This window comes from Balaenoptera musculus, chromosome 13 (genome assembly GCF_009873245.2).
Source record: "Balaenoptera musculus isolate JJ_BM4_2016_0621 chromosome 13, mBalMus1.pri.v3, whole genome shotgun sequence".
In the NCBI taxonomy this organism is placed as follows: Eukaryota; Metazoa; Chordata; class Mammalia; order Artiodactyla; family Balaenopteridae; genus Balaenoptera; species Balaenoptera musculus.
In genome coordinates this window covers 65,734,678-65,751,395 of record NC_045797.1, presented here as the reverse complement: position 1 = coordinate 65,751,395, position 16,718 = coordinate 65,734,678, and the positions used below count along the sequence as shown (strand labels likewise).

Below are 16,718 nucleotides of genomic sequence, written 5' to 3'. Positions count from 1 at the left end.
GGGACAATACCAGCTCCTTTAGTAGTTATTTTAGTGTGAAATCTGTTTCCCCGATTTAGGGGAGAGGGCACTGGTGAAACTGTCTGTTCTTTCTTCTCTGCAAAACTGGTTTAAACCCCGTGGACCTGTAGCTTGAGGAGCCAACAGACATCTTCTTCTATAGATGTCTTTATCACACGGCCTCCCCTCCTGTCCACAGTGGGGAGTGAGCCAGCCCCACAAAAGAGCTGAATGGTAACTAAAGAAGGCAATAGGAGGATTGCATAAACAAATGCAACCACCAGAGGACACGCTGGATCTGCAGGCCCAGCCCTTCACTTTCCATGTCTGCAGTAGTCCACAGTCATGGATTTTTTAATGATGAGCTTGAACAACGGCCATCACAGAAGGCTTTCTGGATGAAGGGGAGACAGACACCTGTTCCGGGTATAAGATGGGAGATGGATTCCGAAGTGGATCCAAATGACCCCCACCTCCTGGCACCAGCTCTCTTGTGTAATCCTCTCCCCTTGAGTGTGGCTGGGCCTAGCGGCTCACTTCTCTCAAATAGAATGTGGCAAAAGTGATGGGAGGTAACTTGTGAGACGAGGTTGGAAAGGACTGTGGCTTCCGTCTTGCTGGTACTCTTGCCTTCCTGGCTTGCTTGGCTTGGTGGCTGGGTTAGAGAGGCCGACACGGTAAGGAACTGAAGGCAGCTTCTGGCCAACAGCAAAGAGCCAGATCCTATCAAAAACCACTGCAACACCTTGATTGCAACCTTCTAAGTCACCCTGAAGCAGGGAACCCAGGGAGGCTGTGCCCCATAGAAACTGCGATCAGAGATGTGTGTTGCTTTGAGCTGCTAAGTTTTGCGGTCATTTGTTTCTCGGCGATAGCACGTGGTGGTGAACTTACCTCGGCCGAGAATGTACAGGCATATTCCGGGAACTTTTAAACAACATGGGTTGGTTCTTTTCTTAAAGCCTAGTTACTAAGAATGGACAACCACCATACCCAATTCCCAGAACACACTGGGGATTTGTTAGAGGAAGAAACTCCCACAGCGATGGCCACAGACTCTAAAGCCATCAGGGCCCACAGAGACGCCTAGAGCAGTGATTCCAACCAGGGAGGAGGCTGGACCCTGCCCTGGACCTACTGCAGTGGGATCCCCACAGGTAGCCCCTAGGGCTGCTGAATAGATGCAGTTTCCCCAGATGAGACAGACTGTGTATCCCTAGGCAGGAAACACTGCTGTCCTTCGCCTCCCCCACTTGATGTAACAGGAGATGAAGGGCCAGAGAATTATGTGTCTTCTCCAGGTCGCACTGCCTGCCAGCGGCAGCTCAGGATCAGAGGGCAGGTTTCCCATCTCCCCGTCCTCGTTGTCGACCCACAACAAGGCCCCACCAACTGCCCACCCTGACTCGAAGGAGAACTCAGCCTAGCTCTGAGCTAACCTAAGTGGAAACAAAGGAGAAGAGACACAGACAGAACTTCCACGGTTCCTTTAATTGTTTTGAAAAGCACCTCCGCCCTTCATCTCTCAGTCGAGTCCTGGCCTAGTGACGACGAAGGCTGTTCTCTCTGGCCTCTTTCGTTAAGACAGGGAACAACATCAACACTTCCCATCAGATCTCTGCCGCCAGATACCGTGCAGGGGCAGACCCAGCCAGGACTGGAACTTAACGGCCTTGAGAACACGGGGATCTGTCTGTCTCTGAGTTGCTCTTGGCTCGCAATCTCTTCCTGCATCTTCCCTGACAGCCGCTCCTGTCCTGGGGGGCTCTGCCTTCGCCTCCCCATTCAGGACTTCTGCAGTAGTTTGGGGCCTTCCTGCAGCCTGGTTTCCAGTCCGATTCTCATCCGGGGAAGCGCCACCCCACGGCCCCTGCCGGTTTCCGACACGGATCTTCAAGAGCTCACCAGGTCCCAGTGCTGGCTCATGAGTGAGGACTCACACGGATTGACAACGATCTCCCTGCCGTTCTCAGTGCCATCGCCAAACATGTCCGTGTCTAGGCAGAGGTGGGATGCCACGTGCTCGATGCGGGAACCAGTCTTGGTCCATTGCTGGGAAGATGGAGAGGGGAGAGGATGAACCAGAATTCTCCGGCTAAGGTCCCGGGTCCTAGCAATAGTATTGGGAGTTCCAGCGTAATCAGAAATGTTGACACCACATGGCTAGGGTCATCCAGAGACTTGACTTCATGGTCTCATGGAGGAAGAAAACTGCAACTAATTGCCTTGCCAGGTATTGTTGTTGGTTTTTTTTTTTTTTTTTATCGGATTAAAAAAAGTAAACGCGAAATCAATATGTTTGCTAGGAAACTCATTAGAAGGCAATAACTTTCCAAGCAATAGGCCAGAAAATAAGAAGCGAGTTAGTCACAGGAGCGGCTAAAGAAATGATCCACGCTCGGTATCTGCACCGTCATGAAGAAGTGGGTGAGAATGAGGAGGGGGGGATGGCGAGGCAGGAGGGGTGGAGGGCTCCTGGGCAGCACCTGAAGCCGAACCTCTGCTCCTCCAAGTGCTTCAGCACACGAGGGGCCCAAGCAGAGAGGGGGTCTCATGCTGCTGCTTCCCAGACCTCACCTCACTGGACAAGGAGGGAGGGGATGGACATGTACTGGGGAACTACCACTGACCAGGTATCATGGGTCATCTCAGCGAACTGCTCTAAACAGCTACCCTGTGTGATGGGCATCATCAACCTCATTTCATAGAGGAGGAAACGGAAGCTCAGAGAGGTCCAGTAACCTGCCAAGGGTCACACAGCCAGTGAGCCATAAAAATGGGTATTTGAATCTTGGTCTCTCCAACACCAGGACCCAGTTGGCAGGAAACTGAGTGGAGCCAACACTGTGCCGCCAGAGAAACTAGGCACAAGGTGCATCCAGAGTGCTATGAACTTTGCTGCACGTCCTGCCAGAGCCCAAGGCCCCCGAAGGCAGAGGTTCGAGTCTTGTTCATCCTTGTGGCCCTGCAGGCTCTGTCCCAGTATGCTCCTGCTCTGGGATCCTGGGTGGGCGTCGGAGCAAGACAGGGCAGTACAAGATACGCATGCAAGCTGAGGTCCAGCGCGGTCAATAGGCTTTCACATGGCAGCTGATCGCTGCCGCGGGCACCACGGATGGTATCAGAAGCCCCTCCCTCCCTCTCTTAACCAGAAGGACCTCTTCCTTATCACCCCTTCCTCCTCTGAAGCTTCTCTCTTTTCCTGCACACGAGACTTAGACCTACACCGGCGGCCACGTGCCAGGGCAGACGCGCTGAGCACTTACCTGTCTGTCATCTCCATTCTTGCAAAGGACAAGAACCACCGGGGCGCCAGGGGAACAAGGTGACGACTGACAGGCACAGTTCCTCCTGCAGGATCTGCTGGGGTGTATGTGAAGGCCCAGATCTGGAGGGAAGAGGCAGAAAGGGTCACCTCAGGATGCCTGGAAGCCACCCCTACTGGGATACTACTGTGCCTACGTGTGACAATTAGCACAGCTTGGTACGAAGCACTGCGGGGGGGGGGGGTCCTAGCGGAATCGACTGTCAAACAGGTCACCTGGGAAAATGCTACTCAAGAGCCAGAGATTCTTGGGTCACACCCTCGGTGAAGTCCCCGCCCCACTCCCAAGAAGGGGCCTGGCCTGGGGCATGCAGCTGCCTCTGAGAGGCAAGGAGCAATTCTGGGCTTTGGGCAGGAGACTGAACGACACCTCGGCCTAGCTGCATGGTCCCCAGTTTCTCCGTTTGGATTGGTGTCTGTTCCCCACACTTGATATTTCATGCTGCTACCCGGCAGGTCACACTCCCCGTCCCCCCCAGCTGTCTTTAGAATGTCCCTTCTTTGAAAAGGAGTCCAAATCGGTGCCCTGAGAACATGAGAGTTGTGACAAGAGGCAGATGGAGGGGCAAAGGGAATGAGGAGGGGGTGGCAGAGGAGCAGGAGGGAAAGAAGGAAGTTGTGAGAAATAAACTCATTGCAAGAGGGGCGCATGCACGCCAGCACTCCAGGACACAGAGCACTTGGCCCCGGAGCTCCTGCAGGGGGAGCAGCTGAGAAATCAGATGGACATGCAGAGTTCTGACGGCGGCGAAGGAAAAGGGGCATTTGGTGAGGTTCATTATGAGGAGGAAGGAGGAACGTTTCCTTCAAGTGCCAGAGACCAGAGAGCAACCAACTGCTGAAAGCAGCCCAGGCCACCGCCCAGCTCTTCGATCAGGGGCGGAAGTGCTGGCATAATAGTTGTCAAACGTGAACCTTCAAGAGGTTTTTCCTAGGTTGTAAAACAGGGATAAACATCTGTCCTTTGTCTTCATCATGGGGCAGAGAAGACTTGTGAATCGGATGCCCCGAGAGGAGCTGCAGAGGGGACCCCTTTAAGGGCTGTACCCTTCCTCTTCCACGACACCCTTACCGTCCAGTGGACCCTCTGTCCCTGCACCAGGGCCATTGGTGTCGAGAGAAGACCTAGACCAGAAAGTACTACTCCTGGGGAGTGGATGGAAATAGAGACGAACAAGAACTTGGCTGTGAGTTGAGAAGCCTGGGGATGGGTACACGGGGGTTCTTCATACTCTTCCACTGAGTTCGATTTTGTATCTATTCAGTTTTTTTTTTTTTTTTTTTTATAATAAAACGTTAGGAAATGTACTCTTCTGGCCTTGTGAACATCACCATGCTACGCAAACTATTTGCCTTCCTCTAGGGTAAGCTGCAACGGGAAGACGCCTGTATGTGTGGATGGGTAACGTCAGAACCATGACAAGATGGCTAATAGCGGCTCACATTCTTGAGCACCTACTATGTGCCAGGCCACCGTTCTGGGAGCTTTACACATGTTAATTTAATCACAAGACTCCAATTAGGTAGGTGTGTCATTATTCCCCTTTTACAGATGAGGAAGGTAAGGCTCAGAGAGTTATCCTAAATCAGGTAACAGTAGGTGGCCCCTGCACCCACTCTCCTCAACAGCTCTGCTCGAGCTACTGCTGTCGCTGGGGTCATGGCTCGTTCCGGGCCCTTTGATTCAATTGAATCTCGGGAGACCCCTCCTCCAGGTCGTAAATATTAAAACGCTAGATCAGTTCCTCCTTGACAGGAGGTAGCTGGCAGGGGCTTCCCCCTCTTGGCCAGTTCCCAGTGGCAGCCCCTGTGAGAAGGGAAACCAAGCTCACACCCCGTGTTGGGGGCCGGGGAGGGGGCAGACCAGAGAGTAGGCCCCTCCCCTGACACTGATGGAACTGGGCAAGGTATGAACGGAGGCCCACCCGCCGCGGACGCCACACCAGACCAGGGGACAACGCGTGGCGCTGGCTTCCAGCATGGGCTGCCCCCCTTTTCTTCCCACCCCACCTCTGTCCCCCACTGTGAACTCCCAGCCTGCATCTCCCTGCTCGTCACTCCTCTCTAAGGTCCCCCTAGGGCCTGGGTGTGTGGACCTGGGACACAGTCCATCCTCTGGAACGGACCCAGGGGCGAGAGATCCATGCAAGTCCTGTAATCAAGCTCGGGTCATTAGGGTGGTGGGTTCTGGGGTCCTACGCATTTGGGGAGTGTAATGTAGAAGGTAGACACAGGTCCGAGGCGTGAGCCCTGAGAATTCCTTGGCCTGTGGTGCGGGGGGCGAGAGCAGGGCCCAGGTTCAAGGGCAGCGCTGCTAGGGGGCCATTTGCCCAGGCCCACCGTACCACTGGCCTCAGTGTTAGACTTCTGCATTGTCTGGAAATGAGGATAAACACACAGTCACCGATGTGGAAAGAAGATGAGGCTCATCGCTCCGTCCAACTACCCGACTACACAGCTTGCAGTGAACCACGAATTAACATTTTAAAAATAAACCCTGTAATTATCTTATGATCACTACAATACACTGGCTTTGTGTTTTTTACGTTAAAAGCATTAACTGATTAAATATAAAACTTAAAATATACCACAATTTCTGGTAGCCCATTTTGGCATTTCTTTTTGAATATCCTAGGGCTTCAAAAACCAGAAGTGCTGAGGATGGCATGGGGTAGGGTGGGGAGTGGTGGTCCTTTTAACTCTGAGACACCCCATCCACAACTGCCTTTCGGAAGGAATGTATATGGTACCCCGGGGCTCTGAGGAAACCACCTCGAGACGCCCGGGGGAGAACGTGCACAGGCACAGACAGGTATTGAAGCCCTCATACTCTGTGGACTTTCCATTAGCTGGTGCTTTACTGGCAGCGAAATAATTCAGACTTGCAATTCCCCAGAGGAACGCAGCTCTGTGGCCACATATGCAAGAGAAGAGAGTTGAGGGGGAAGCAGAAACACGGGAGCAGGTGGGGCAGAAGCAAGGAGAGGTTTTCCGATTCCTATTCTGCGGCCTGTCAGGCTTTGCAGAATGGTCGGTGATGAATGGGTTTATTAAATGAATCTCAGAGTCAGAAAATGAATTCAAGAAGGCAGCATGGTTGCTCAGGCTGGCCTGGCCTCGATCGGTGAGCACTGACGGCTCCATTTCGGGGACTGGCAAGTCACAGCTCTTTCAACCCAATGCACACAGACACGGCCATATCCATGGAAAGCTAACCCAGAGGCAATCCTGGAGGCGTTGTGGGATGCCTCCGCCCCTCTGGGACAGGGCTGGTAAGGGGCTGAGGAGGAGGCAGCCCATTCCTGGCCCTCCAGCCTCTTTGTTGCTGCCCTGAAGAGGGGAACTGATGATGGGGAGGGGATGGTCCAGGCCGGACAGCCTGAAGACCTTCTGTGCTCAGAGGAAGTCTCTGGAGCTGCCAGTGTGGGCGGGAGACGGAGTGGCCCGTCACTGGGGGAGGGAGACTTCTCGCTAGTAAATGCTCACCTGGCCACGGCAGCCAGCCTGGGGCTTACTGTCCTGTACTGGCTGGAGAAGCAGAGAGGAAAGATTTTCTTCAGAGGAGACACCTGAAGGAGAAAAAGTTCTGAAGGGAGCAGGCATGAAGCTAAGTGGGGGCCCAAGCCCAGGGGCTGATCTCAGAATGGTCCAGAGCCACTGCTAGTAGGCAAGGGCACTGCTTCTCAGCTGGGGTGCTTTTGCCCCTAGCCACCTACCCAGGGAACAGCTGGCGGTGTCTGGAGGCATTTTTTGACTGTTATGACTAGGTCGGGGCTGTCACTGGCACCTGGTGGGTGGTGGTCAGGGATGTTGCTAAATGTTCTACAATGCACGGACAGTCCCTGCAACGAAGAATTACCTGGTACTAATGCAACTGTGCTGAGGTTGAGAAACCCTAGCCTAGCCTTTTTTTTTTTTTTTTTTTTAGTTTTTGTTGGATACAGTTGCTTTACAATGTTGTGTTAGTCCTCTGCTGTACAGCAAAGTGAATCAGCCACCTGTATACACATATCCCCTCTTTTTTGGGTTTCCTTCCCATTTAGGTCACCACCGAGCACTGAGTAGAGTTCCCTGTGCTCTGCAATAAATTCTCATTACCTGGCCTAGTCTTAAGAGCTTGGTATCTGGAGGCGGCAGGCCCGTGTCTGAACCCTGCTCTGGCGCTACTAGCACATGACCTGGGTAGCCTTGGTCAACTCCTCTAAGCCTCGCTTCCTCCATCTGTGAAATGGGGGTTATCATGAAGATGAAACAAGCAAGATGCCACGTCGAGCACTCAGCCCGTTGCCCAGCCCCTGGAGGAGGGTCTCCGTGAACCATCTTTTTCCAACACGTGGGAAGGAGGAGTGGTTTGGACGAGGACCAGAGAAACATTGCCATGTGGACAGACGTTAGGGGGCTGTATTTTCCTTAAGGCAGAAGCACACATCATTTCTGCTGGTAGTAGTGAGTCCCCTGTTCAAAAATTCTCCCGTGTGCGGAAGAGTAAACAACGGAGAAGAAACCGTGAATGGGAGGCAGCCCTTCTGGCTGTGCTGTGGTTAGACGGCCGAAATAACTCGGTGCCAAGGGACGATTCTGTTCTAGATTGTTCAACCTTCCATTGTCTACGTGACCCTGACAGCCACCCTGGGGAGGTAGGTACGATTGGATGGAAGGCGGACTGAGGTCAGTGGTTGTTCTGGGCAATGCCAGGGGCAGACCCTGGGGTTGACTGTGAATGCGGGACCTCCCTGGTGAGACGGGATCTGAGCCAAGCGCGTCCAGGGCCACGGGCTGGCCTCAAACCTCGTAGGCCACGCTGGGCATTGCCCTCGTCCATCGAACACGCCCTGAAGCCTGCTTCAGACAAGATGCTGGGAATGAACGAGTGGGTTCAAGCGAACCTTTAGTTCAGCCGACCTCTTGATGCACCTGCGTGGCCGCGGGATCCCCAGACGCACTGACTGGCTGTGCGGGGGGCCTTCATCACCCGCAGGGACAGAGCTCAGCCGTGCCCTGGTGGGGGCCCTCTGACCAGGGGCGGCTCTGAGACGCTCCTCTCCTTCAACTGGGACTAGACTCACTTTGGGGACCTTTGTTTCTAGCCCATCGTGTCCTTTCCTCCCAAGTTGTAAGAATACACCCAGTACATATGGTGTTGGGCCAGGCTGTTGGACTCTGGAGTGACTGCCGGGGCTAAGACCCTGGCTCGCTTGTTTTTTTAACCCCATAAACTTGGGTGAGTTACTTAACTCTGCGCCTCAGTCCCCTCAGCTGTGAAATGAAGATAACAGCAGCCCCGAACTCGGAGGGTAATACATATATGTGTCCAGAATGGCGCTGACCATGGAGCAAGTGCTCAGTTACTCTCCGCGTGTTGGCTGTGATGCTGGAGGATGCCAGCAGGAGGAGAGACGGCTCTGGAGATCCTCCTGTGGAAAACTGCCTTTGCTTTGCCTCCAGGACAGATGCTGCAGAGGCAGTCGTGATGGGGCCATTCCCAAGGGTGTGCTGAGAAAGCTGGGGAGGAAGGGTGGTATCAGGCAGGGAAGGTGACTGCTGGCAACCTGTCCCACTGGCAGGACTCACCGAGAGGTGCCAGTGTGAGTCCGGGTTTGGGGGAAGAGCTTTGATATTCATCTCACCCACCCAGGCTATCTAGCGGCCTGCATGCATCCTTCACAAGCCAGTAGCCTGAACTGCTGGGGATCAGGTGGGAGGACACACTAAAAAAGTCTTTCAGTTATGTTTTTTTCCCTTTCTTTAAATTGGGATACAGTGAGATTGGTGCATCTGTCTTCTTTCTATCTTCACAAATATTTTTCTAGGGAATCCAATAAAATTGAGAGGAAGCTTACTACCCAGAAGGCTCCTGGGGCTTCACACATTTACAAACTGATGATGTATTTCTCTTTCTACCCAAGGCATCAGGTTGCTGCCATCCTGAATACACACTCAGGTTAGATATTTTGCTCCCAAGGTTGACAAACCAGCCAAGAAAGGGAAGTAAGGGAGGGTGAGGGATGGAGGGGGCTGGGGTGCGGCAGGGTCGTGAGCCAGCACTGGAGCCAGAGGACAGCCACGGTCGGACGGGTCTCCTTTCAACAATGAGGACCGCCACGTGCACGGGGACACGCCACCTGGGAGACTCAGTGGCCAGCTGTGAAGCAGAGCTCAGGGCCCCCGAGCCCCAATCTCTGCTGCTCTTTCACCCCTACACGTGAAGACCCCCGGAATCCACCACCCAGATAACCTGAGCCTGATTTCTAGGACTTGCGTGGATCTCTCGCCCCTGGGTCCGTTCCAGAGGATGCCTGTGTCCAGGTCCACACACCCAGGCCCTAGGGTGACCCTTGAGAGGGGAGTGACCAAGCAGGGAGATGCAGGCTGGGAGTTCACAGTGGGGGACAGAGGGTGGGGTGGAAAGTAAAGGGGGGCAGCCCACGCTGGAAGCCAGCGCCGCGTGGTGTCCCCTGGTCTGGTGTGGCGTCCACGGCGGGTGGGCCCTCGTTCATACCCTTGCCCAGTCCCATCAGGGTCAGGGGAGGGGCCTACTCTCTGGTCTGCCCCCTCCCCGGCCCCCCGACACGGGGTATGAGCTTGGTTTCCCTTCTCACAGGGGCTGCCACTGGGAACTGGCCAAGAGGGGGAAGCTGTTGCCAGCTATCTCCTGTCAAGGAGGAGCTGATCTAGCGTTTTAATATTTACGACCTGGAGGAGGGGTCTCCCGAGATTCAATTGAATCAAAGGGCCCGGAACGAGCCATGACCCCAGCAGCAGCAGTAGCTCGAGCAGAGCTGTGGAGCCAGGTTTCCAAATCCTGCCTTCCTCACTTACTAGTGTATGACCTTGGATAATCTCTCCAGGTCTCAGGTTCATCATCTGCAAAACGAGGATAATAGTAACACTCCTTAATCGGCTTGATATGGCCTCTCAGAGACAGAGAGGTAGGGGCAGGAGAGAAGGTGAACAAGCCACATGAAGGGGTCTGAGGGGCAGATGCAACTTCTCTGGACAGGCCAAGAGGCAGGACAAAGCTGAGAGACGCAAGAGGGGAGAGGAGGCAAAGGAGGGTTATCACATTAGCAGGAGGCGCTGGGAAGCCAGGATGACAGGAGGGTTAGGGTAGTTTATGTAGGAAGGAGGGCAGACACCGAAAGCATGAGAAAGGTAGGTGTAAGTCAGTCCTGCAAGGGTATACTACTCCACGCACACACGTGCACACACCCAGAAACACATGCACACGCCCACACGCCCACAACACTGGGGGACGAGTCTAGCTGAAATTGCCTTTGCGGATTTCTATCAGTGGGTCTTCAACGCCTTCAGAATACTTGGACAGGCATCCCAGCCTGCTGTCGGCCGCGGGTCCCGCTTAGGAGAGGGCTGTGTCTAACCCCGGGTAATCCCACCCGGCACCGCAGCATGCAGCCTGGTGCCCGGGGCACAGTGCACACTCGGTGGGTGTCATCTGGTTGAAGGGAACTGAACATCTTCCTGTCTCCTGTGTTCTTCCATGTCCTGTAATTCGCTCTGCTGGCCCCACACACACCCAACTGTCTCCTCCAAAGCAGAGAAGAGTGACAGCCTGGCACGATTTTCTACAAAGAACTCTTTGCTCACTTGAACGCTGTTATTGTGCTAACCTTAGTTTCCCACAGTGACAGCTTTTTCTCTCCCCTTTCTCACTCCGCTGGAACGTCAGCCAGAATAGGTGCCATTCTCCTCTAGTCAATAAATGCCTGGCCGCTTCTCCCTGGGCCAGGCTATTGGGTGGCCCCTCCCTGAGATCCGAGATCCCATGGCTCCCCCCGCCACCTTCCTTATGCAGCCAAAGACATTAAGTACCAGAAAAAACCCTACTTTGCTAGAAACAGATGAGGCAAACTTCTGTCTCAGGGAAAGGGGGATGGTAAACATTTTGGCTGTTTGCGATCCCCCCATGAGCAGGCCCACACATAGACTCAGAGAGAAGGGATGTGCGTTATCTACTCACAATCTAACAAAATGCCACTGACAAGTGGTATCATTCTCAACCAGGTCTGCAACACCTAAGCAAAACTGACACCTCTATTTCCTTCCCCTTTTCCTGTCTGACTCAGGCAGCCCCCTTCCGTGTCTTGCTGGAGCAGAGATTATTTTGGGAAAAAACTCTCAGCAAGCTGGAGGCTGGTGGTGCAATGCCTCAAATGCCAGGCTGAGAGTGTGGGTTTTTGTTGTAGACAATGGGGAGCCATTGAAGGCTGTATGGAGATGGGGAACAATGGTTTGGTGATCACATGTTACTGGAGGCTGTGGCCATAATCTAACACAGTGGTTCCCAAGCAGGGTGGTTTTTGTCCCCCGGGGGCATTTGGTAAAGCCTGGAGACAGCTTTGACTGGCATGACTGGTATGTATGGGGCGCTCCTGGCATCCGGTGGGCAGAGACCAGGGATGCTGCTGGACAGCCTACAGGACACAGGATGGTCCCTGCCACAAAGAGTGATCCAGCCCAAATGTCAATAGTGCCGAGGCGGAGGGGCGCTTAATCTGGCATGAAGAGGTGAACGTTGGGGCCAAGAGCAGCTATTCCGAGGGAGAAGGGATGGGATTTGCAGGAACGGGGGACGTGGGAGAAAGAGGAGCCACGGAGAGGGACAGAACTACAACCATCTGGAGAGAATTAGTGGAATGGGTGAGATGGCCGGGGAGCCTGATGGGGCTTGGGGCCAATCTGTTGGCTTGAGTTTCAGAGGCGTTGTGTAGTGGCTGTGGACTCACTAGATCACCCGTGTTTGAGAGGGAGAGTCCGGCAGGGATGTCTAAGTGTTAAACCCGCCACCCTGGAGCCATCTCCTGGGCGCTCACAGCCTCCTAGCCCCGAGGATAAAAGTCAATCTCCTCAGCTGGGAAAAGAGGCCATGACGTGCCTCTTCCCTCCTCTCCAGTCTTACCTTTGCTGCTCCTCACCATTCTACCCCTCTGACCACATCTCCCTGCAGGCCTTTCAAAGGCAATCCTGGCTCCAGCCCCGGGCCTTGGTACATGCTTGGATTTGCCCACCTGCCCTTTCTTTCCTTCGTGACATGGCCTATTTCTACTCATCTCTCAGGATACAGCTCATCTTCAGGTCCTCTGGGAAGACTTCCCCAATCCTTGGGTAGAAGTTGGATATCATCTCTCTGCAACTTCTATAGCACACCGTGACCAAACTCTCTCCAGGACAGAGATTATATCAAAATGGCTGCTGACTGCTTCTTTTTGCATTAGATCCCTCGAGGGGCCATGGTGGCCTGCAACCTAGCCTTTCACCTGTGCATCTCCACAGTCAGCAGAGAACGTAGACGTTCGTTGAGTGGATGAATGAATAAATGAATGAATTCATGGATGGATGAAGATACAGAATTTTGTGAATCAAGAAAACAGAGGAGGTTGCCAAAGCTGGAAGCATGGATAAAATCTCCAAGGAACCAGTTACAGAGAAAAGAACATGAATTGAGAACTTTGGTGATTACTCACCATAAGGGTATGAGAGTGGGGAGAGGAGCCAGCCAAAAAAAAGAAAAAAGGGGTGGAAAGAACAGGAATGCAGGACAGTCAGGATCATGCAGTGTCTCCAGAGCCAGGAGGGAAGTTATAAGATGGATGTGCTTTCATGCATCCAGCGGGCCAAGTGTTACAGAGGTTGAGACAGGCTGTGAATTTGTCAGTGGCTTTTGAAAAGAGCTCTATCCTCAGAGGGGAGCGCACTGACCCACAGCGTTGATGAACAGCTACAAGCACAATGAAACCTCTCTGAGAAGGGGCGACGATGGTCCCTCCAGACCTGGGGGAAGCAGGAGACAGCAGAGGTGGAGCCACAGGCCTGCTGAGGGCAGAAAGGGGATGATCGACGGCCTGCCCAGAGATGGGGGCGGTGGATGGTGGGGAAGGCTGTAGCACATCTGTCGTGACTGTCTGGAAGTCAGGGTTAATCAGCGGGGAGACTCACAGAGCAGGCATTTCACCTGGAGACAGTGTCACCCAGCAGGATGCTTTTCTGTCTGCATCTCATGTTTCGAGGTAGCTGTGTTGCCCACCCTGCCTGATCCAGCCCACATTTACTGCAGCAGCTTGGACACCAATGACATCCTCATTAAACGCCTGCTAATTTAATGGTTAATTCCTATAGGCGCTAAGTTGCCTGTGAGGCGTCTTTCAGAGAAAGTCTGTGCATTTGAAACCAAGCGGCGTGAACCCAGTCCCAGAGTGAGGGGGATCGTGCTTCTCTTGCTCTGCTGTTGAGCTCCGGGTATAACTAGACACCTGATTCACGTAAAGCAGGAAATAGAGGCCAAGTCCAGTCACATTTCCAAGTATCCCCAGCCAGTTACTTTACCTGGGACTTTGCTTCCTTGTCTTCAATCTTGACACAGGGGCTTAACTTGAGGTTGGAGATCTCTTGGTCTTTCTGCTTTTGAGACTCGAGGCACTTCTGCCTCTGTCGGATGCTGCCCTTCTGGATGGAGGACTCCTTGGGTACTCTAAGGAAAGCCACGGAGGGATGAGAATCCACTACTCTTTGGATTAGTAAGTACACCAGCAGTTGGAGAGGTCGGGCAGTGTTTGGAGAATGGCAGGGGCATTTCGCCCCGGCTGTTGTTACAATGACTTGCACTGCTCGGGGCCTGGGGATGGGGGAGGTGCCACTAGGAGCAAGGCAGCAGGGAACAACCCAGGAACTGGCGTCCTGGAGTGGAATCAGTGAGTCCATGCCCTGAGGTCACAACAACCCCGGAGTTCAAACCCCAGCAGTTGGAAATACTGCTATACAGCTGACCTCAATTCCTCATGCTACTGATTAATAGAATTCTCTTTCTGTTTCAAGGGATAAGCGGAGCCAACTGGCCTTCTCAGACCTCCATATACTTAAAACCCTCATCCAGATGGCCAAAGGTGGTCCCTTCTCCAGACTGAGTCAGCGGAGGGTCTCTCTCTGCAGCTAGCAAAGGCTCAGACCACAGGGGCGGATACCTGAGTTTCTGGATAGACGTTCTCCAGGTACCACTTGAAGCTCCGCACTGCAGTTTCTTCCTCAGGTTCAATCTGCTCTCAATGCTGGGGGCGAAGGGGGAGGGCAGACACAGAGACAAAATACAGCTGTGTACAGAGACAGGTAAGCAGCAACATGGACCCAGGAGGTACCAGCCCTCCAGGCTTGGAGGCTACAAGCACAACCCGTGCCCATGCTCTGCACCCACGTCTCCCTGGAGGGTGCTGGAGAAAATAACCGGGAGAGATTTTGAGAGCTCCAGACAGAGCTATGGAAACACTTAGCAATATCTCACAGTGGAGCGGTAATGACACCAAAGATTGTTGCTTTACTTGAAAACAGAATTTGGGGGTGTTTTTACTTTTCATTAAAAACAAGGCTATGAGAACATTCGGCGTGTTGTTAATAAGTCATCACCGCCAGGGCTCTGTGTCTACTTACAAATCTCTCTTTGGATTCTGCTGTTGAACTGCCATCCCCCCGACGCCCTGCCTCAACCAGCCCGCCTCAAAGAATCCTCTTTGTTAGCTGGTTCTGGGCTTTGGTCATGTATTTTTCATCACATATTTCCTGAGTACCTAGTATGGCGCCAGGCATTGTGCCCAATGTGGGACGTGATGGTGAACTTTCGAGCGAGAGAGACAGGTAATGAACTGGGTGTCACAGCCCTATGTGGATGTGGGGTGGGAGCACCTCAGAGGTGGCCCCATGCCTGTCGGGTCGGTGGTGGTCGAGTGGTAATGTGGAAGCTGGTATCTGGAAGGAAAGTGGACGTTGTCCAGACAAACCAGAAAGTGGTGAGGTGGGGTCCCCTGGTAGTGCCAGGGGAATAGCAAAGAGAGATTAGTGGCACGTGGAGAGGGAAGGGGTCTGTTGACAGGAACAGCGGTGCAGGTTAGAATATGTGTGTGTGAACGGATGTATGTGGGGGGATGGGAGAGGGGAGGTGGGTGGGAGGAGATGAAGATGCAGACCAATAAAGGTCCTGTGAAATACTGTGGAGGAGCTTGGACTTCATTTTCAGGGCAATGGGATGCCATGGATGGGTTCTAAGCAGAGAACGATGTGGGCGGTGTTAGCCCTTAAGAGCATCTTACTGATGGTGAAATGCGTCTGATGTGCAAAGCTTGGAGAGCAGTTAGGAGGCAGCGGAAAGAAACCCAGGCACTGCTCATGATTGCTGGCAGTGAAAGTGGGGGTGGGAACGGAGAGAAGGGCCAGGTTTAATATCTCTCCACTGCACCACCAGCACCCACCCGAGTTCCATGTACACCTCGTCTCTCCTGCATGAACCACACAGAACTGGGCCCTGATCTCTCCAGCCTTGCCTCCTTCCACCCCAAAGACTGGACCGGTCGCCCTCACGTCACTGGAACTTCTTAACAGCACTAACCACCATTCCTCACCAGACTCCAAGCACATGAGGGCAGGAATGACATTGTTTGAAAAGGGCTAATGTTCAGTATTTGCAAGAACCAGATGTTCAGTGCATTAGTGAGGCAGGATCTCTGGACTTGTGATTGCCTAGGTGTGGAGGAAAAGTCAGGTTGACACTCATTTCTGGTTTGGCAACAGGATGCAAGGAGAGCGTTCACTGAGACGGGGAATATGGGGTAAGGAGCAAGTTTAGGAGTGAAGAGGAGGAGTTCAGCTAGGACCTGTCGAGTTGGAGGAGCCTGGGAGGGCATCTGGGGTAGAGATGTCCAGTTGCTACGCGGACATAAGGGATGAGCTCAGAGGAAAGGTGCAAGACAGAGATGGAAACGTGAGTATCGGCAGCACAGTGGTGGTTGATGCCAGGGAAAATGTGGGAGTAAGAGGGCTTCTGACAGATCCTCAGGGAACGCCAACATTAAGGGTGGGGAGAGGAGCCTGAGCCTGCAGAGGGGGCTGAGAGGGTGCGGCCTGCACCGCAGGACAGAGCCAAGACGGCAGTTCTGGAACCGAGATCAGAAGTGCGCCTGAAGCGGGCTGGGTGGGAGAAGTCTCATACCAATGGGGTAACATAGAGAAAGGTAAGGGTCCCGGGAGTCATGGGTGGGCCAGGTGGGAGTGATCGCAGGGGGTGGGGGCAACGGCCTCAGGTCACAGGCAGGAGAAGGGGGGGGGAGCCGCAGACAGCGATGCAGGCAGCTCTTTCATGAAGCTTGGCTCTGAAGGAGCAGAAGACCGGGTTAGGTGATGAGCAAAGCTGGACTGAGGGAGAGTTCTTACAGTTTGTTTTCTTTCCTTCTCTTCCTTTTTTTGTTTTTAAAACGATGTAAGAATACTGAATAAATTTAAATGCCAATGGGGACCATGCAATAGAGAAGAGACATGGGTGATCAGGGAGAGTGAAGGCACACAGAGGGCAAAGTCCTCTAGAACAGGGGCTCCACACTGTCTGCGCATTAGAATC

At 53.4% G+C, this 16,718-nt stretch overlaps 1 protein-coding gene across 1 annotated transcript in view; it reads right to left on the bottom strand.

Moving 5' to 3' along the window:
• Window positions 1-1,472: 1,472 nt before the first annotated feature.
• GALNT14 (polypeptide N-acetylgalactosaminyltransferase 14) overlaps window positions 1,473-16,718 on the bottom strand; it is a 215,444-nt gene continuing 200,198 nt past the window's right edge. Inside the window, 6 exon segments of the mRNA XM_036873409.1 lie at window positions 1,473-2,052; window positions 3,267-3,317; window positions 3,319-3,366; window positions 3,368-3,388; window positions 13,667-13,811; window positions 14,302-14,385. Of these exon segments, the coding sequence (XP_036729304.1) occupies window positions 1,894-2,052; window positions 3,267-3,317; window positions 3,319-3,366; window positions 3,368-3,388; window positions 13,667-13,811; window positions 14,302-14,385 (508 nt within the window). The 3' untranslated portion in view covers window positions 1,473-1,893.